The sequence below is a fragment of the Bombus fervidus genome, chromosome 7 (assembly GCF_041682495.2).
Source record: "Bombus fervidus isolate BK054 chromosome 7, iyBomFerv1, whole genome shotgun sequence".
NCBI classification, from domain to species: domain Eukaryota; kingdom Metazoa; phylum Arthropoda; class Insecta; order Hymenoptera; family Apidae; genus Bombus; species Bombus fervidus.
In genome coordinates this window covers 15,055,705-15,075,753 of record NC_091523.1, presented here as the reverse complement: position 1 = coordinate 15,075,753, position 20,049 = coordinate 15,055,705, and the positions used below count along the sequence as shown (strand labels likewise).

The 20,049-nt window shown below is 37.5% G+C and overlaps 5 protein-coding genes across 21 annotated transcripts in view; 4 read left to right on the top strand and 1 right to left on the bottom strand.

Annotated features, from left to right (window-relative positions):
- Dos (daughter of sevenless) overlaps positions 1-9,123 on the top strand; it is a 92,489-nt gene extending 83,366 nt beyond the window's left edge. For 6 of the 11 annotated variants that reach the window (XM_072007778.1, XM_072007777.1, XM_072007776.1 and 3 more), the window contains 5 exons: positions 3,573-3,713; positions 3,793-3,933; positions 5,362-5,422; positions 5,729-7,068; positions 7,145-9,123. In XM_072007778.1, coding sequence (XP_071863879.1) covers positions 3,573-3,713; positions 3,793-3,933; positions 5,362-5,422; positions 5,729-7,068; positions 7,145-7,570 — 2,109 coding nt within the window. In that variant the 3' untranslated portion in view covers positions 7,571-9,123. Of the gene's footprint in view, positions 1-2,173; positions 2,593-3,572; positions 3,714-3,792; positions 3,934-5,361; positions 5,423-5,728; positions 7,069-7,144 lie in introns of those variants that run through there. The other 5 variants (XM_072007784.1, XM_072007783.1, XM_072007781.1 and 2 more) reach the window with 3 other exon arrangements.
- A 546-nt stretch (positions 9,124-9,669) lies between these two features.
- On the bottom strand, positions 9,670-11,936 carry Gcs2beta (glucosidase 2 subunit beta). The gene is made up of 2 exons (XM_072007798.1): positions 10,885-11,936; positions 9,670-10,802 (listed from the first exon to the last, which is right to left on the bottom strand). Exons 1-2 carry the CDS (start codon positions 11,831-11,833, stop codon positions 10,123-10,125), a joined length of 1,629 nt encoding a protein of 542 aa, XP_071863899.1. The 5' UTR covers positions 11,834-11,936; the 3' UTR covers positions 9,670-10,122.
- Positions 11,937-12,444: 508 nt separating this feature from the next.
- On the top strand, positions 12,445-16,342 carry LOC139989413 (OTU domain-containing protein 7B). 7 transcript variants are annotated; one of them, XM_072007788.1, is made up of 8 exons: positions 12,445-12,568; positions 13,364-13,604; positions 13,687-14,105; positions 14,187-14,558; positions 14,633-14,946; positions 15,025-15,183; positions 15,261-15,333; positions 15,393-16,342. In XM_072007788.1, exons 1-8 carry the CDS (start codon positions 12,488-12,490, stop codon positions 15,492-15,494), a joined length of 1,761 nt encoding a protein of 586 aa, XP_071863889.1. In that variant the 5' UTR covers positions 12,445-12,487; the 3' UTR covers positions 15,495-16,342. The 7 variants fall into 7 exon arrangements, with proteins under 7 accessions (XP_071863889.1, XP_071863888.1, XP_071863894.1 ...); XM_072007787.1 differs by having other exon boundaries at positions 12,488-12,829; XM_072007793.1 differs by lacking the exon at positions 12,445-12,568 and adding an exon at positions 12,576-12,600.
- Positions 16,343-16,940: 598 nt separating this feature from the next.
- On the top strand, positions 16,941-17,943 carry Jtbr (jumping translocation breakpoint protein JTBR). Its single transcript, XM_072007813.1, has 3 exons — positions 16,941-17,187; positions 17,290-17,523; positions 17,624-17,943. Exons 1-3 carry the CDS (start codon positions 17,132-17,134, stop codon positions 17,784-17,786), a joined length of 453 nt encoding a protein of 150 aa, XP_071863914.1. The 5' UTR covers positions 16,941-17,131; the 3' UTR covers positions 17,787-17,943.
- On the top strand, positions 17,853-19,792 carry Gstcd (glutathione S-transferase, C-terminal domain containing). Its single transcript, XM_072007797.1, has one exon. The coding sequence runs from the start codon at positions 17,853-17,855 to the stop codon at positions 19,563-19,565; it is 1,713 nt and encodes a 570-aa protein (XP_071863898.1). The 3' UTR covers positions 19,566-19,792.
- Positions 19,793-20,049: the final 257 nt, after the last annotated feature.

Here is a 20,049-nt window from a genome sequence, read left to right as displayed (position 1 = left end):
ATCACGATGAAGAGGCGCGAACTCTCTTGCGCGAGATTGCGTATTCGATCTATCCATACGCGGAAAGCACGGCGAAGCAGCAAAATTCAAGCGCAAGTTCCATTTGAACGCGTCGATCGTCGTTTTTAGATATATTGGGTTGGCAACTAAGTGATTGCGGATTTTGACATTACGTAGTATTGACAAAGTCTGCAGTCACTTAGTTGCCAATCCAATAGTAGAACCTTTGTGCGTAATTTGATAATAGGAACAAGTTGATCTTCAGCCTCGGATATACGAACCCATAATCGAACCTCTGTTATATCAGGCGAGATCGAGTATAACTTTAATTATACAAGCGCGTTATCTTATATTGACTATGTACGTTATATATAACTAATATACACTAGTTAACAACAGTTCGGCTAATTTAACGAATTTGTAGCAGCGGTACATAAAGATTAGCGAAACGCATAAATTAACGAGAAACTAATAATAAACAGCTATCTATCTAACGAAACTAACGATATTCATTACGTTCTTGTAGAATCAATAAATAGTCAGACACTGACAGTAGACAGACTCACGAAAGTGTTCGAACACTTTCGTACATATCCTTTATGAATATATTATATGCGTTACACGAAATATTTTGTAATTTCATCGGCGCTGTAACGATCCTCGTTTCAAACGAATCGAAATTGAACGAATGAGAAAGTCTATAGTTACAAGATATTTAATGCGAGAAATCGTATGTAACACTTGATTATCTATTATAGTAATAAGCCTCGAATTCAGCGAGACTATCTTGTTACGAGTTTAAAATGACTATTCATACGGCTGTTCGTATTAACTTTCTTCTAAACGTACGGTACATATCTCGTAACCTCTGTCTCATTGCCGATGAAACCATAAAATGTTTCCCATATAATCGAACAGTTAAAACAGGCGTGGAACGCTCACGCGACAAAACTCACTTTTCTACGTCGGATCTTAACGTTCGTCGAGTATAATCGACCACGATAATGAGACGGTGGTTATCTATTGTTTGCACGAAACAACGCAGGCAACAACTCAGAAAACGCGATATGACGTACCGTACCTACTACGCATTGTACGTCCGTGACTTTTCCCCAAGCCGATTATCTACCTGGCGCACGAATCGAAACGCGGCAAGCAATTTCGTGGTGATTCTGTCTAGAGGGATCGTATAGAAGGTCGCGTGAGAAACGGTCCCCCAGAACCCGACAGTGGTCGGAGGAAAAGGAGGACGAGCTTGGAGGCGGTCGTGAAATCCTGAGAAAAGCGATACGCTAACCGCGAAAACTAGGTAGGCCGAGGAGTTCGTTAACGCAATTAGGAACAAGCGCGATTGTTCTGGCCTGGAGAACGTGTTCTCAAGCTTCGATGGTCGAGGGGGGAATGATCGGCGTTTAGCGGTCGAAATTGCTCTAGAAGAAGACCCCATCGCATTGATAAATCGTTTGGAAAGTTTGCCTTCTTCGCGAAAGTTTTTTTTTTTTTTATAATAGCATATCGTAAAAGAAGATTGAGAAGCTTTTCGAAGAGAGAATCTGTAAGTTTATGATAAACTTCGTTTGGTGTATTTTCTAATCAGAAATAGCATAGAAGCAGCATAGTCGAATTATCACGAAATTCTCATCTATTTTGTAAATGTCAGAAGATCGATTCGAACGTACACGTTTACGGTTCTACGTATTAGGATACGATCAATATCAAAAAATCATTGACGTTTACAGATAAAGTATCGAGGAAGCGATTAATCAAACAGAATTTTGTATTCGTGCAAGGTTGCCATCCGATCTATACAAAGCCAAAATTTAAATCGTAATAATTATGTCTCCTGCGATACTTTCTTCGACACAGTCTAAGTTACACCGAACAAATTTAAGACGAATCAAATGAGAAACACGAAATCTCCTCGGAATCTGGATATCGACGTCAATCGCGAATACTTTCGTCCTTCGCTGTACGTATCATTCTACTACGAAGCTCCTGGATTTTCTCTTCGACAAAATCTCGATTTCCGTAATTCTCAGCATCCCAGGAACGTGGCTCGAAAAATCGCAGGACCCTCGTCTGAATTCCCAATGAAATTCCAGAAACTTCGCTATCGATAACTCGAGCACTCGGCTGTCCTATGACGTTGTTCTCGCGGCAATTCCGAGATCGTCGTAGCAGCGGGAGTTGGGCCGATCCTGGTCGTCTGAGGTCGCGCTAGGATCGACAAGTATTCGAGGATCGGGCAAACCAATCGCTGGAATCATGGTGGTGTCTCACCGCGAGGGCAGCATCTCGTCGAACATACGGGCGATAATCGAGCAGCTGAATCTGAATCCGGTAGAGACGAGACGGCTTATCGACCGGACGAAGCAGGATGGCGCGCGATGCAAAGGTTACCAGGGAGTGCAACCGACGGCGAAGATCAGCATCGGCGTGTACGGGTGCAAGAAGAAGGTCGAGTACGAGATACCCGCCCCGATTAGGCGCGTGTGCAGGTTGGAAGATCGACCGAGACCGAAACAGGAAACCGGCCAGCGAAAGATCCTCTGCTCGATTAACAATGAGGCTGCCGAGAACGATGCGGTCGAGGTAATCGATCAGGAAAAACTAGCCTCGGTTCGAACGTGTCCTTTCGTTCTTTCCAACCACTGTGTTAGCTGATTCGTGGAACGAAACCTTTACGAAGCTCCATCTTTTTATTTCGACGATACCAATGTTAGTTGGGCGTCATCTCCAATTGCTAATTCCTCGTTATTGCAATGCTGTCTTTGATCTCGTTGATCTATAAAATTATATGATGCAACAAGTGGATTGCGGATGTTTATGTAACTTCGTATTTTTATGAACATGGCTTGAAGCATATAACGTAAACAGGTATAATATTTAGTTACCAAGTACTTTGGATATCTTATATAGATATCGTGTATTTTGTTGCTCCTTGCATTTTTAAATTTCGCATGAATATCTGCAGTCTGACAACCAGTAACGTTGTGAATTCTTTGATTCTTTCGGAATTTCTGTTTTCAAATTTTTCTAGCGTCTATGTCGCGTGATTCTGTTGTGCACGGTGGCGAGTATATAAATAGGAAAAGTTTTTATACCAAATTTAACTTAATTTAGTTATTGTATTTATTATTCGACATAAAGACTTGCAAGCAGTATACTATATTTATGACGCTTCGATGTACAAGAAATATAAATCTTTTCCTTCAAATTTTATTCCGTTTATTAGACAAATGAATAATTTTCACACGAACAATTAACGAGCTTCGCGAAACTCCACGAATCGACAAATCGCTCGCACAATACATCCTAACTGCCTCGTAATGACTAGACTGCCAATGTCTAACTATAGACGTGAAAGCAAAGATTCGTTTCATTCGCTAAACGCTATAACGAATACTAATGTGAGATACAATATGTCCCACGTTTACGCTATTCTTTGCGTGTTTTATATATTTCTGCATATAATATATGCGCCCTATCTAATTTTACAACCTCGAATCGCCCGCGAATGCATACACATCGTTTAGTTTAGTAATAACACGTTACGTAAATTTGGCTGTAAGGACAAGATCGAGGGCAAGGAGTTCGGATCGATAAGATCGGCGTGCAAAATCGAGGATCGGCCAAGACCAAAGCCAGAAAGCAGACGTACAATCCTTCAGGCGATGAAAGAGCAATCCGTTCGAGTTGAAGATACGATCGAGGTAATCGATCAGATCCCGTGATTTTCACGTTACTAGAGACACGTTGTATATTATTCGATATGTTGCTCGAACGATGTAGGATAAAGCGGAGGATGAGTCGACAGGATCTGTTAGATCTTCGTGCAGGATCGAGGATCGACCACGCTCGAAGCCGGAAACGAGACAGAGGATCCCGCCGATAATCAAAGACGCGAGTCCACGGATCGAGGAGACGATCGAGGTAATCGATCGACCGTTAATTACGTCGTTAATATCGGTTCGGTCAGAATCGATAAGAAAAAAAAAAAAAAGAAAGAAAGAAAAATCCAATCAAACCTTTTCTCACAATGACGTGGCAAAGAAGATTAGTTTGAAATTAATGTGTTAACCAGGCCATCTTTCGATCAGAAATCTGTACAATCATAGAAGTAGAAGTTAACGAGGACAGATCAATTTTAATTGGATTGATATACGACGTAATTTGTTTTTAATTACGAGATACGGAATACTTAAGGAGGTATTTTAGATTGAGAATATTCTAGACCGCCTGGAGGTCTGTATAGAGCATCACCTTTCAGACTTTAAGATTTTTTTCTTTTTTCAAAGTAACTGTATAACTTTTTAGGACCATTCGTTTATTTATGTTTTAAAATTAGTCGCTACGTTTTTCGAAGTAAATAAACTTGAAATTAATTGAGTTATAAGGTATTTAACGCGGTTCGTTGAAAGAGATGTATAATCTACTGGCTGACACGATTCCAGCCATTCTACTTATCTACATCGACAAAACTAAAGACATTCTTAATTGGCACGAGCGTCATTACCACGTGAAACGAGATGAAAGAAAAGTATCACAAACTATATGAAAAATATTAACAATCTTTCTGTTTGTCGAGATAACAAGCAAATTTGACATATAATAATTCACGTAAAATAATCTTGCGAAATTCTTTTGCAAACGTAGTTGCGTGTGTCTATACTTCCAGACAATACAGAAGTAGAAAAGCAAATTTTGTTCAATGTTCTATGCTAGAATACCCTCTTGAATAAAGAAATTATCATATCCAAGAGGCAATTGATTCAAGTAACACATTACTTATTGCCCGGCTAACAGGTTGAAGTGTGTCAGCGGTAGAGTTAGACCGGCGACGAACAAAGAAAAGAGAAATTCGAGTTTCGTTTTACGAAACGAGCGTAGATTCTCTGATCGACTTGTATACCAGCTGTTTGCCGCGCGATTACGCTCTCGAAAACGACGTGCCGTAAAACGTGGGGGGAACGGTAGCACGAACGAAAGGTTTTCCTGGTGAAGAAGTGTCTTTCGAGACGGCACCTGCAACCGGTTTCGAACGATCACGGTTAACTGGCCGCACTTGCTCGTCCCGATAGTGGTTAATACCGTTATACCCGGCGTTTTGCGAGCCCGCCTGCCGATGCATTCGGCTCAAAGGCCACTAACAGTGTCACGAATAATTCGTCTAGCCCGTCGTCGGTCTATTTTTATAATTTCCTATTATTTTACGAATTTTTTAAATTCTCTGTAATCGGTCGTTGGCGTCGTATAATATTAATTCCGTCTTTTTTTTTCTTTTTTTTTTTGATACAAAGTTCAACGACGATTAATTGAATAAACGATGCATTGAATTTATCTTTGAATTTTGTTTTCTAGGGCTCAAAATCGCCAAAGGACACGATCGATCATATTATACCTGTGGCCAAAGAAGATTTACGTAAGTGTCTAATTTAACATTCTTATTACGTAATTTCACAGACTGTTGGATTTTAATCTAAATTTATATTTATATTGACGCGAAGAGCAGTGAACTTAAATCGTGATGTAACGCGTCTACCTAAGATTTTCAAGATTTTCAAGATCTTCAAGATTCAAATATTTCTTCGAAAGTTATCGAACTATTTCGTACTATAATAAATAATGCGCAAAAATCCGCAGCATGTTCGTAAAGCGTGATTCGAACGACCAGGTAGATGACGACAAATTTATTTTATTTTAACAAATGTTTCCATTTGTCCACCAGCGCAACTGGAAAGCGCCAGTTTGAACCATACAGCGGCACATCACCGAATTGCGGTTCGACCTAAAAACCGGAGGCCTCCGAGGCGTACTGGCTCTCAAGCTGCCAACACATCCACGTCGACGATCACGACCATAGCGGAGGATTCGTTGGACAGCTTGGACCAGCAAACGGTCAGCGTGAACAGCAATGCGTCTTCACCGACTGAACCGAAGAACGTGTCTATCACGAGGAAATCTTCGAGTAGATTGTCGCGTACGTCGGACATTTTCGAGCAACTGGAAGCTAAACTTCCTAGAAAGCCACCTAGCGTGGCCTCTTTGTCCCCGGACAGCCTGGACGCCGTGACTGCGTCGAGAGCGAGCGTCGATACGAACGACGACTTGGAGAAGCAGCCAGAAGTTCGATCGATCGTCAGGAAAGCGTCGAATCGAACACCAAAGAATACAGAAATGTTCGAAGAGCTGGAATCGAAGCTACCTCGAAGGAGATCGTCCAACAGATTGTCGAAATCACCTGACAGTCTAGAAGTGGCTCCCAGTTGGTTCTCCAAATCTACGGAAGGCTTTGACAAATTAACGGAGTACGAACAAGCGAAACCCGTGACTCGAAGACTGCTAAATCCAATCTCGAAGTCGATCGATCGCGTGTCCAAGTCTTCCGACAGCCTAGAAGCGATAGAGGCGTTAACCAGTGACGAATCCATCGAGCGTAGGAGGAGCAGCTTCGAGTTGCGCGCTCGCAGATCTTCCAAGAACATATCAAAATCGTCGGAGAATTTCGAGGTTTTGGAGCAAACGCAGATTGCGACGGAGACTGTTCAAGAACTGCAGAAGAGGAGTAGCATTTCGGATATCAATCTGTCTCGGGGAAGAAGGTTATCGAAGAGTACGTCCAAGTCGTCGGATGATTTCGAGAGGATCGAGATAAGCGAGCCGAAGGACGAGGGGGAAAATAATATCGGAGATAGTTTCGGGAAATGCTGCAGAAGATCCTCGAAACGTATGTCGTCCGAAAGCTCTGACAATTTGGAGTCGGATGACAGATTGGAAAACAGGAGAATCAGGAGAACACCAAAAAGAATACCGAGCACCAGTTACGTGGACATCGTCCCAACGGACGATGGAGAGGAAGAGAAAAGACCGATCACGATTAGGAAACCAGCCAGGCTTCAGAAATCGTCTGAAAGCTCGGAGCTTGGCAGTACGGATACGTTGGATTCTGAGAGGAGGAATAAGTCGTCCGAGAGTACCGAAACATTGGACAGTTTGGAGAGAGATTTGGATCAGGATAGGAAACACGAAGATGTCGCGGACGCTGTTGCGGATAGACGCGACAAAAATGTAAGTTTTTGAAAAAGCCGATTTTTGCTCGTATTAATTATCGATCGAGTAAAAAAGGAAATGTTTCTATTTTCAGGATACTTGGACCAATAAACCTCTGATGACGTCGCATTCGGAACAAATTTCAATGGCGGACGGCACGGAGGACTCCAAATCCTTGATCTCACCGGATAAATTCTACTGGCGCCAATCATCGGAATCGAAGGAGAACATCGACATTCATCAATTACTAGCCATCACGATAGTTACCAGAATGGCCGATAACGGCAATAACCAACGAAGCTCTGTGATTTATCCTAAGAAGAAGCAACAGATCACCACGTCACAGCCTACCTCGCCAGTCGCTAAACAAGAAGATAACAAGATGATCTTCGACAATCTCCTCGTTAGTAAAAACGACGAAGATTTACAAAATATGTTAAACGGCAATATATCCGAAGTATCCACGGACACGAAGAGTTTCAAGGAGAAACTAATCATGTTCGAGAAACTCGGCAAATGAACACTACACACATTTACACACGTAATTAATTAACAGGCACGCGTTTGATTGATTTTCGCCTGTTTAATGGAAAAAAAGGATACACAAGAAGAGAAACTGGCCGAGACTATGCAAAACTTTTTTTCCTATGTAAACTTTTTTATATCTGGATTTCATTTGTAGACTGAATAAGCTGAAGAAAACGAAATATAGGAACGAAGACGTTCGACTGGTTAAGACTATAAGATGGACAATAATGTAAATTATTTACTTCAAATTTTTATAATGTTTTTCATGAGGCGTATCTTCGTTTCTCACTCGCAAACACCAAAAAAAAAGAAGAAAAAAAAAAGAAACAAAGGAAAGTGGAAAGGTAATCAATATGTAAACAGATTTTAAGTTGGTCCGTAGCGAGAAAGTTGTAAGGTCAACGTGTTTAAACATAATTACTGACCGTAATTACTTGTAAATCGCGTGTTATTTAACTTGTTCCGTTGCAATCGTATTTTCTTCCTCCTTTTTTTTTTTCTACATGTAACAAAAATCACATACACGATAAGATTACCGGTCATAGCCGAATGCAGTATTAGGTGGTGCGCGATAACGCGAATCAATATACTCGCGTGTCGTGCTTACAAATTCTTCTCGTGTTAGGAGCTTAGTGTTTCTTGTTGTACAGTAGCTTAGAGTCGCTAATAAATGTCGTGTTTTGTTCCACTGTGTAAATACAAAAAGGAAAAACCCCGTTGCAAAATTAGACACGAAATAAAAGGAATACGAATAAAGAGAATATATAAAAGATAATATAGAAAATATAATAGTCAAGATGATTTAAGGAGTGTTTAGTTCAATGGCCAAAAGGAGCCATTAAGCGAACACAGGGTATGTTGTTAAACGAAAACATAGTTCAATTATATTTAGAGATGTTGTGGTAAAATCTTTGGGAAATGCTGCCTTTCCATATCAATCTAGTAGTGTCGACGTGTCGACGTCAAACCACGCGAAATTGACAGAGATTATATTCTGTACTATTAGATATTCGATCTACTCTTTCCAGATTTTGAAGAAGCGATAATGCTTCCAGTTATTTTCTTTTTGTATGAGTAATGCGATAAACGAAATGTATCTTTTGATTTTAAATTGAAGATTATACGTCTGAGAATTATAAATTTCACGTTGAGATCAAAATAAACCGTGTACGTTCAAAGGGAAACAGTGGATCATCGTGGGGTGAAGAAAAGACGTTAGAGCGTATCGTCTTCATCACGTAATACCGCGTGACAAGATAAGATACTTCTTTCCAGTCTTTTAAGTGCCTTAACGAAGTACCAAGGAATCGACTGGTTGCGGACATTGTTGGATAAATCGCGCAGAAACGTTTATCACTTTCCTCCCTATTGACCACCTCCCCTTTTAGTTTTCTAGTTAACTGTAAAAGTCTCAAACTCCAAAAGATACGCGTAGATCGTTAGGTTAATGAGACATAAATAGAGAATTTAAATTAACCATCACTATAACGTATAAGAACTGGCATAATTGAAAGAAGAATATAAATAAATAAATATATATAAATATAAATAAATACGCGTATATATAAATATAAATATATGTATATATACACACACACATATATATATTTATATTTGTATACATATTATAGTATATATAAATACATATAAATATATACAGGCATATAATACAGAAAGAGTAAAACTCGCCCATTTTAATGTAAATAAAGCTGCCATCGTAATTACAGTTCGACAACACAATTCTTTTCCTCTTTATTGAACCCGCATTCCGATGCGTCGATCACGAACGCATCTTTAGAAAATTACAAAATATCTCGATACATTAAATACAGTTTTCTACGTTACACGTAGCAATTTGGGAAAATTGTTTTCTTCTCGAAATTTTCTTACAGAGTGTGCATGAGTGGTTGCTTCAGTTCATTTACTTCGGGTGAGAGTCTTGTAGACCTTGACGAAAATAGGTAGTCGCTCAACTGCGTGATGACCCAATGACGAGTGAAACAGCTTAGGTCGTTTTGTTCGGACCAGTTCATAAAAATTCGTCTCGTACAAAAGGAGGAATGTATAACAGTAGTAACACAATATTGGCAATTACCGTGTAACAACGATTTCTTATTCACTTATCACGAATATTAAAATGTCTCTCTACCTTTTAAGCAAACTGAGCTCGTTGATAACTCACGACCGCGTTATCGGCTACGAATTCTGTTTGTTTATGTATACAAGTACAATGACAAAAAGTTTCTAATACAAGGACGAATAACTGACCACGGATTCGATACTCGATAAAATTACCATTACTTATCGTGCAAGCTTTGACTAGGGTCTCTTACTATAACTTATCAGTTTCGTTTATCTTCGATAGTAAAAAACGTTGTGCAAATTTGCGAATGTTGTAATAACTTTTTATTTAACGCGTTAGACGTTCAACTTGAAAATAGATGAATCGCGCGGTCGTTATTCATCCTTGCCATTTTTATGTACCTTACGTTTCAAAATCATACAATCGCGTATTAAATCCTACACGTTTATGCGACATGAAATTTATAATTCGTCATGTGTATTAGCGGATTGCAGATTCGCATTGCATACAACTGGCGTGGAAAATTCCATAGCGTACTCGCACCGGCTAGGTTCTGTCACTGAAACTAGTTTATTTTCTTTACCACAGCTTAGATTGACAATGGTAGAACGTGCAGGTCCGTTCCAACAACTGAGGCCGGAGTCGTATTTCATCTTCGAATACCTTTGACCTTCAGGTCCGCTCCAATCGTTCCAGTGACCTAAGTTAATGTCGTTGCCGCCAGATTTCGATCTCTGCGTCGCTCTTGAAAACATGCACAAGGTGTAAACATACTCCAAATTCGTATAATCGAAACATTCGCCGTCTAGAGGTATGAATTCATTGTCAACGCCGAAGTCACGATCTAATTTTTCTTCAAACTCTCTGATTTCCGTTAACAGTTCATTTACGGATTTTTCCGCTTTTTCGAAATTCTCGCGTGCAGCTGTTGCTTCGTCTATGAGAGTTTGCGTTTCTTCGTCGTACTGCATTTGAGATTCCTCAGGTTTCAGCTGTTCTTTGCCTGCAACTTCATCTGCCTCTGTGCCATCGACATCAACTTTTTCTTGCTCAGAAATTTCATCCACTGGCTCGTGAATCTCTCCTTCTTCATCTTCTTCGTCTTCTCCCTCTTCTTTCTGACTTGCTGGTTTGAACATCCCTGAAATAAGATATTAATACAATGCACAGTTCAAAATAGAAGTAAAAGAAATGTATCACCGACAGACAATCTCTCTATTAACCTTGTTCTAACATTAAGAAGACCTTCGCATTTGGCCATACTGAATCAATAAAGTCTTGAAGATTGACTTCCTTCTGATTATTTAAGAAATACATTGCCTCTTCTTCGGTTACAACTCCATTCTTGTCTTTGTCAAACGTCACCCTAGTTTGAAGCTCTGCAATTGTTACAGTACCACTGTTATCGGAGTCTAGTAGTTTAAAATAATCCTCTGCATCTGACTCGTGCAATTCTTCATCCTCTTCTTCTTCTTGTGCTACAGATTGTTCTGATTCAGCTGGTTTGTACTTTTCTATTGCAACTCTTTCGCGTTCCTCTGCTTGAGTCTTCAATAATTCCTTTTCCTTCTTTACAAGTTCTGCTTCTTCGTATTCTGAGCGTAATTTAACTAAGCGTGCTTGATAATCTGTCTTTAATTGTTTGCCTTTAGCAATCATTTCCTTTCTTATCTTGTTACCTTCCTTTATCAACTCTGCTGCCTTTTGTTGCTCCAACTTGGCTTCTTTCCCAAGTTCATTACAATTATTTAAGCATTCCTTGCCTGAGCCATATTCGTCACTGGCATCGCAACAGTCGCAAACACCGTCGTTCACCCAGGTGGATGGTATATAGCGAGGTTTATGACCGGTATTTTCGCAGTAGAATGAGCCGTTTGTGCAGGCGGGCGTACCGGGCTCATCACTGCCATCCGCGCAATCACAATAATTATCGTTTACATGTGAAAATGGTATTATTAGGCTTCCATCAAAGCACTGGAAGTCACGATCCGATGGGTAAAGCGAACTTTTCGCGTTAGGTATCCCACGAATTCGCAACACCTTAGAACCGGCTACGTGGCCCAATAGAATCAACAGATTAACTGATAGAAAAAACATCAGGTGTATGCCGCAATTATTCATCGTGATAATATTCCTTTCGATTCTCTGTCTACTGTATGAAAATATTATCATCCACGGTAAACTGACAAACTTTTTCAGCAAAATCGACCAACTTTTTGAGGTTTAAAACGGACACGAGTACATAACACACACACTCGTGCACGCCTACTACATCGGCATGGTCGTGTCTCGCATCTTACGTTTAAGCAAGGTAGACGAACTACAATGTCGAAAATTGGTAACCTGTGGCGCTACAGTTTGCACGCGACTTAGTAAATCATGTTAAGGCGGCTTTTTCAGTTGTACAGTTTTCTATAATCTGCCGAAAACGCTCTCAATGAATAATGTTACATTGTCTACCGTTAGAAGATGTATAATTGCTTTCTAATAAAAAACAACGTAACGGAATATTAAGAAAACGCAGGTGTTTACCTTTGGAACGATAATAATAATGAATCATAATGATTAATAACCCGAACTTCAAAAAAGTTAAAGTTAAAATGAAACAGCTATATGATTTTATATTGATAAAAATAAAAGAGAACGATGTAACTTGATAAAGGTCAATGATTAATTTTGGTGGTGTTTTCTATTCAGTTAGTCTACAAACGTGCTATACATATTTCATACTATATAGGTGGGCGGTACATGTGATGCGCAATGCTTGCTTTCAAGGTTAAATGCATTTCTAAGTAGCGACACGATATTATGTGATAAACGGTACGAATGAATTTCTTGTATTTCAAAATTGGTTACGCTATCGTGATCAGGATCAACTTGTCCACTGGTGGGCGGGAATGCAACTGCGTAAATAACAACAGTGTATCTCTTAATCCCTCGTTAGTTAGACATGTGACCGATTTAGAGTTTCACGATGACTTCCGTGATGCAATAATAATAATTCGCTTCTTATTCTCTTTACTCTCCTACCAGTTAGTTTCGAGGTTGCGTGTTCTAGGTTATGTTGTGTTTGTATCACGTCCTGTGCAAACAGATTCTTGGCCGTTTTCATACATTGTGGGTAGCCTTGTTGAGATAGGGTTTAGTACGAATACAGCAGTACAAAATGTGAGATAGTATACGAGCAGCTTGTGCATCGTAGTCCAATTAAAATACTATTTAACGATACTCTATCGCTACGCTCCACTTCACTAATTCGATATACGGGCCAAGGTTTGCACATTTTGAATAATGATATCCGATAGTGGCACATATACATACAAGTTCTCTGTATATATAATTCTATTTATATGTATACATGTACATATATATACCATCTGCTTTTTTTAGTCACTTTTGATATTTCGTAATCAAGAGGATTAAAATGCTTCCTCCTCGCTTTCTTTTCCTTTTAATTGTATTTATAATTAAATTTGTTATGTACATAGCCATTCTATGTTTATTACCATACAAATGTCACCTTGTTCTATTTTTAAACACTAATATATACATATATATTGTTGTGTAAAGCCATTTGACTGCTGCATTTTTCTAACTTTTAGTTGTATACTATATGATAACTCGCATACATTTTCTGTGATATCTTTTTATCACTTTTGTAATTGTAACGTCATTAATTTTAGATGAACTGCTACTTTGTAGGTGCAAGAAGATAGTGTAATGAACGTAGGACTGTCCACGTACGATGGTTTGGAGAAAGAGACAAGTTCTAATAATGCATTGGAAAATGGAGGAGGAACTACAAAGAAGCTAGCCAGAGGTATATCTCGAGCAACTGAAAATGCTGCCATTGTCTCTTATGCTCGTTCTCAATTAGCAACTATAGAATCTCTAGATACTCCAGAGTTTACATTTTCACTTCCTGATCTAACTGTATATCCAGGTATTTTACCCATGCTCTAATATAACAGGTTACAATTACTTCTCTATTGTGTCTTAATAATCGAATGATATATTACACTTAGATTCATTTCGACAATTTTTGGAAAGAGATCTAATAGAAGGTGGGTGCTTAACTTCTTTGGAAGCTGCTGGTCGTTTAAATTGGTGGTGTGGGGGATGTAAAAATGGAAGTAACAGAGTTTTATGGCCTTTGGCAACATCAGGAGATGGCAATTGTCTCCTACATGCAGCTTCTCTTGGCATGTGGGGCTTTCATGATAGACTTCTTACACTCAGAGAAGCTCTGTATAATACATTGGCTAAAGGAGAATATAGACATGCTTTGTTTAGAAGGTGGAAATGGCGCCAAATGGGCTTAAATGCAGCTTCAGGTTTATCTTATACAGAGGCAGAATGGTTAACAGAATGGCAAACTATCGTAGATATGGCTTCTCCTATTCTCAGGAACCAAACTGCTACTTCCTACCAAAGTCTTGAAGAAGTATGTAAGGTTTCTGTACTTTTTTCGAATTTTTCTGCAGTTTCAGATTTACCATATACTTACGCAGTTGAAACTTTATAGGTACATATATTAGCTTTGGCTCATGCTTTAAAGCGGCCTATAATAGTTATAGCAGAGACTATGTTAAAAGATGCAGAAGGTGTAGCTTTAGCACCAATTCCATTTGGTGGAGTGTATTTACCATTAGAAGTATCTCCGACACGTTGTCATAGAACCCCATTGCTTTTAGCATATCATTCAGCTCATTTTTCTCCTCTCGTTACGGTGGATGGAGCGAGTGATTTTGGAGATGGTTGTAACGAAGGCGTTAGCATACCTCTTATAGATCCAGATACAGGTCAACTACTATCAGTTTTATTCGCGGTAGATCCAGGACCTGATTGGGATTGGGAAGAAGGTTCACGAGACTTGTTAATTTGTCAACAAGATACGGTAATTAATCTTATCGATAACAAACTATAGTTGCAACGTACATTAAAATATAATTACTCAATATTGGTATTTAGATGGAAATTTTATTGCGGCAATATTTAGACTGCGAATATCAAAATTTCACATCGGAAGAAATCGAGAGATTGTCAGATACTGATGGTTCACTTTCTAAAACGGCGAAACAATTGCTTGGAGTTGCTAAACAATTCGGATCAATTGGAAAATCCGTTAGTAAAAGACTGTGGTCTATGACAAAGAGACCAAAGAGTTTACCAGCAACGGCCGGTGAACTTTCAACGGAAGGTTTGTTATGTGTAAGGATCAGAAGTAGACGTCATCAATATGTGGATCAGATGCTTCAGAATTACCTCCAATGTGCTCACGCGAGGTATAGCAACCTTATGTAATTATGATAATTTCATTTTATAGCTAGAATATGACTTCTAATCGTTTTTATGTCATACAGATATCTCCAAGATCATAAAGTTGACGAAACTGGGAGTGAAATGAATTATGGTGCTGGCAAATCTAGGTTCTATACAGCCAGTGATCAAGACAGCCATGCAAGCGTCAGCAAATTGTTACCGACCAATCCGAATAAAGATCGTACACTTTATCTTTCAAGGTATTGAGATTAATATACCTCTCTATAAATTATTCTATTAGTTTTTGTATGCATCGCATAAATTATTCTTTCCATAGATCTACTTTTTATAATGACCAACCATCAGTTTATAAACAGAGGCCAGAGTCATGGAATGCCAATAATTTGGAGGTAAGGATTTAAATATTCATTGTAATTACGAAACTTGAATAATTTGAGGTTTTTCCTAGGCTAATGTCAAACAATGTCGCAATGTAGACTGTCAATTTTTCGGTTCTGCAGAAAATGATTACTTCTGCTCACAATGTTGGGCAAACCAACTTTATCATTGAGAAATTGCTGGTCTCAACGATACATGACAATAACTCTTTAATATTGCTCGAGTTAAATGACATATAATCGGATTTAGGCATAACACTAGCCATTTTAAAAAGTTGCTTAAAAAAAGAAATTGTCTCGCCAGATTTTCTTCTTCCTGATATGTTAATTCATTCTATTTAGTTTTTTATTTAAAACTAGGCAACATACCAGTGATTCGCGTATATCGTGACAATAAAACGCTTTCTCTTTTAAGAGCGTATGCGCATGGTCTAATATTGCACTTGTCATTCAAATTTTGTTCACACATATTTATCGTTATCTTTCTTTATTTATTACTATTCATCTTTCTAAAAAGCATATCAGATATACAGGGTTTATCTGTTTCTGAAACATATATACATACATATATATACCACAGCTTAAAAGTCCATCACATAGCTTATAAGACCGAATCATATTAAATAAAAAAAGTATTATATTTTCGCAAATAACGATACGTCACTATTTTCATGACAAGTAAACAATTCCTGACTTTTTTGCACGTGCCTTCTATCTCGCATAATACAGAAACTACAAGTATACAAGTATAATGATAATACTCGATTTTCAACGCAATGATGAAAATGCCATTTTCTGTCGCAGCTATTTCTATCGCTTTCAATATACATAATGCTTTGTATAAATTGATGGCGCTTCACTTATTTACTCACTGCTTCAGTGTGTCTATCTAAGAGAGCGCGGGTTTGATATTTAATATTATAATATTAAACTGATATCAAATCATTCATTGTATTCAGTCTCGTTGCCTGTTGGCAATTATTTATGTAAAATTGTGTGAAAAATAAAACATATTTTTATATTTTGGACCTTTTTATATTTTCCTGGTATCTTATGAACCTTTGTATCATATATATTTTGAAATATGAATTGTTTAAAAAAACTGAAGATCTTGTTATGTTTTCGACGATCTGTATATATACATAGATTGCATTATATTTTTAATTTAGTGTGTACTAATTCTTGGTATGCATTTCTTATAAATAAAATGAATAAATATAGACGTATTTCGCCTACAATAGTGAGAAATGCACATTTCTCCACTCGCTGCGCATATACATATAACTCCCACTAAAAGAAATTTATGTATAGTTCTGCCGTTTTACTGCCAGAGGTGGTAATTCATGCAGCGTACTTTTGACCGAATTTTTCCCATGTTCGTCGACGATCAGCCTACTCATTTTTTGATCTATAACTACAGGTACAACTTGCTCTTTGGCGGCTACTGAAGTACAGGGACGACAATAGAACTCATGCTCGCATACCTCAGCAGCGATAGATACAAAAATTGTTAGTGATAATATACCGACATCTTGCTGTTTTACCGATATAATTACTAACCAGTCGCCTGTGATGATTCCTATGTTTGCCGTAGGAAATTGCAGAGGGCGTAAGAAACACTCTGTTTTCTTGACAAGTCGGTATTTCATACCTTGATACACAAAGTTCTTTTTAATGTCATGCTATTCTGTCTTTAGCCAATGGTTTTGACTCTATTTACGAAGGTTTCTCTAAAAATTTTATTTACTTCTCACATGAGTCACGTAAGCTGACCGAGAAAGCCGAAATTCATGACACAGTGTACCTCGAAATGATCGAGTTATGCACGAAAAAGAGAATGTTAATTGGTATAACACTATTAGGAGGGTTAGTTTTGTTCTATAGTTCTTTGTCTATTGCTGTGAATATTAACGTATCGTTAGTATGGTTATTATAAACGTATTAATAACATTATATTTGTTATTCTAGATTAACAATACTGGTATTAATTGTTGAAAGCCATTGGACAGAAAATCCCAACAAACTTTATTTAGAAAATTTTGAAAATAATACAAGATGCATTTCTGGAGATGAATATGAAGTAACATCAGAATGTCATCCATGTTCTGCTTTTGAAATAGCAAGTAAAAGCATTGACGTATGTGTTTACGCCAGATACAAGGAAGTTCTGAAATGTAAAAGCGGAGAGGCTATAACAAGAAGGTAATTAATTTTCTGTACTCTTGCTAGTTTTTTTATATATATAGTTTTATGAAAAATTGCACAAATATTGTAGTAAATATAATACATATATGTAATTCAGTTGTGACAGGGTAGCTTGGTTAGAGGAAAGAGCATTTTGGAAGTTTGAGACAGTTATGTTTCTTTTGGCATTAACTTCCTGTATCAGTGTTTATTGGAGAGAAAATGTCCTGAGGCAAAGGATAATAAGAAAAGTAGCCAGGCAACTGAGGGCTAGTGCATAGTATAATAAATAACATCTTTTATTTTTTTTATTTGTGCTTTTATGATATATCAGGAAGTTTAAAAAAATGAATGAAGTTTATTTGGAAGTATATTCTTTAACAGAATTATGTTTAGTTCCAATAGAAACAATAATAACATTATTTACTGTAAAATACTGCAATTCTAAAATTAATATTAAGCTCGTACCAAGTGAACAAAAACCTCTTGAACGAGTATATACTATAAATATTTCCACTTTTGTTTATGAAGTTATGGATATGAATAAAATTCCATATCCAGCACTGTCATGTGAATTGCCAATTATCGTTATAAATAAAACTAGTTGTATCGCAGGGCTTTGCGCGATTCTGCGCGAAATAATCAAAGAAACCATGGCAGAATGTCCAACACATTACTGTCGAAAGTTATTAGGGTTCAAAGAATCCTGTTTAACTGCTTGTTCAGAATCAAGCGTTTGGACGAAATTTTGCGAGGTAGATTTGGTACTTACTGTAAAATTTCTACACATGGGTGATGCAAAACAAAGCAAGTTACCTTCCAGTATGGCCAGATTTGAATATCACATGTCGCAACCAGCTAGGCTGCACAATCTGTATAAATATACCAGGTCGAAAAAATATTTTGACGAGAACGTAATTTCACAAGATGGAACGCCAGAACATACATATGCTGAAGGTTCGTACATGACTCTAGCAGATATAATTATATTTGTTTGCACTCATATTTTATTGAGTGTATTTTCGAGCGAAACTACAATGCAGCTTCTTCCATTAACCGTTAAATGGTATAAAAGAATGATCGAAGATCAAATTATACTCGATTGTCTCGAGTGTTTGCCATTATTGAAGAGTCAAGATACGACTAAATTCAATTACACGTTTCCTGATGTACCAAATCAAAGTCTGTATAAAAGTGATCCGAAAAGATATAAACCGAAAAGTCGCGTTTATACGAGACAAGAAGATGTAGAGTACTCGTTGCAATTGTTCAGAACCTTAAACATACAAACCAAACTCGACTTGGAACCATTTGGTTCAGAATTAAATCTTGATTGGTCTTCGGTACCGTATGACGCTACCCCAGAAGGTGGTGCCTTGCCACTTACGCGTTTAAGAAGGAAACACGAACAATTAGAAAATATGTGTAAACCGGTGATGAAGTTGGCAAAAACGGGAGATGTAATAGTGGACTTTTGTTCTGGTAGCGGTCACTTGGGTATCTTAGTCGCGTATTTTCTACCATATTGTACCGTTATATTATTGGAGAATAAAGAAAAATCGTTGAACAGAGCTAAGGAAAGAGTGAACAAGTTAAAATTAACGAACATAAAATTTTATCAATGTAATTTAGACTATTTCAAAGGACACTTCGATATTGGTATGTCGTTGCATGCGTGTGGAGTTGCAACTGATTTAGTCATACAACAATGCATCAAAGAAAAAGCTATTTTTGTGTGTTGTCCGTGTTGTTATGGATCATTACATAATTGTCATCATTTAACATACCCAAGGAGTAACATTTTTAAGGATGAAATAGATCAGGAAAGTTATATAATTCTTAGTCATGCTGCAGACCAAACACATGATGAGAAAAATGTTAAAACAAATCAGGGATACGAGTGCATGGCTATTATCGATACTGATAGAAAGTTATTGGCCGAGCAATTTGGCTATAGAGTGTATCTTTCGAAATTCATACCGAACACGTGTACACCTAAAAACCATATATTAGTAGGTATTCCTAAAAGAGAAATTGTAAACGTCGAATGTGTAAGTTAATTAAGTTACATATTCATGAATTCTGCATTTTATAATGAGATGGGAAATGATGATCGATTTAAAAATTATCCTTGTTGGTCGAACGATTTTTAAATAAAAGCATATTTACTTATCTAAAAAATAAAGTGTTTTTTTTTTTGTCGGTATATTAATCATATCGGTCGATATAAGTACGAAATGAAGAATGTGTGTGAATCTGTGAATAAAAGTGTGAATTAGTTAGGTTACATGTTCATGATTTTTACATTTTATAATGAGATGAGTAATGATGATCAATTTAAAAATTATTCTTGTTGGACGAACGATTTTTAAATAAAAGCATATTTACTTACCTAAAAAATAAAGTGTCTTTTTCTCAGTATGTTATATTATAACGATCGATATAAGTACGAAGTGAAAAATTATAATAATATTTAGCTTAAACTATTAACAAAGTGCGTTAATATTGTTGCGCTAGTTTTATTAAATTGTACGAAGAGATTTT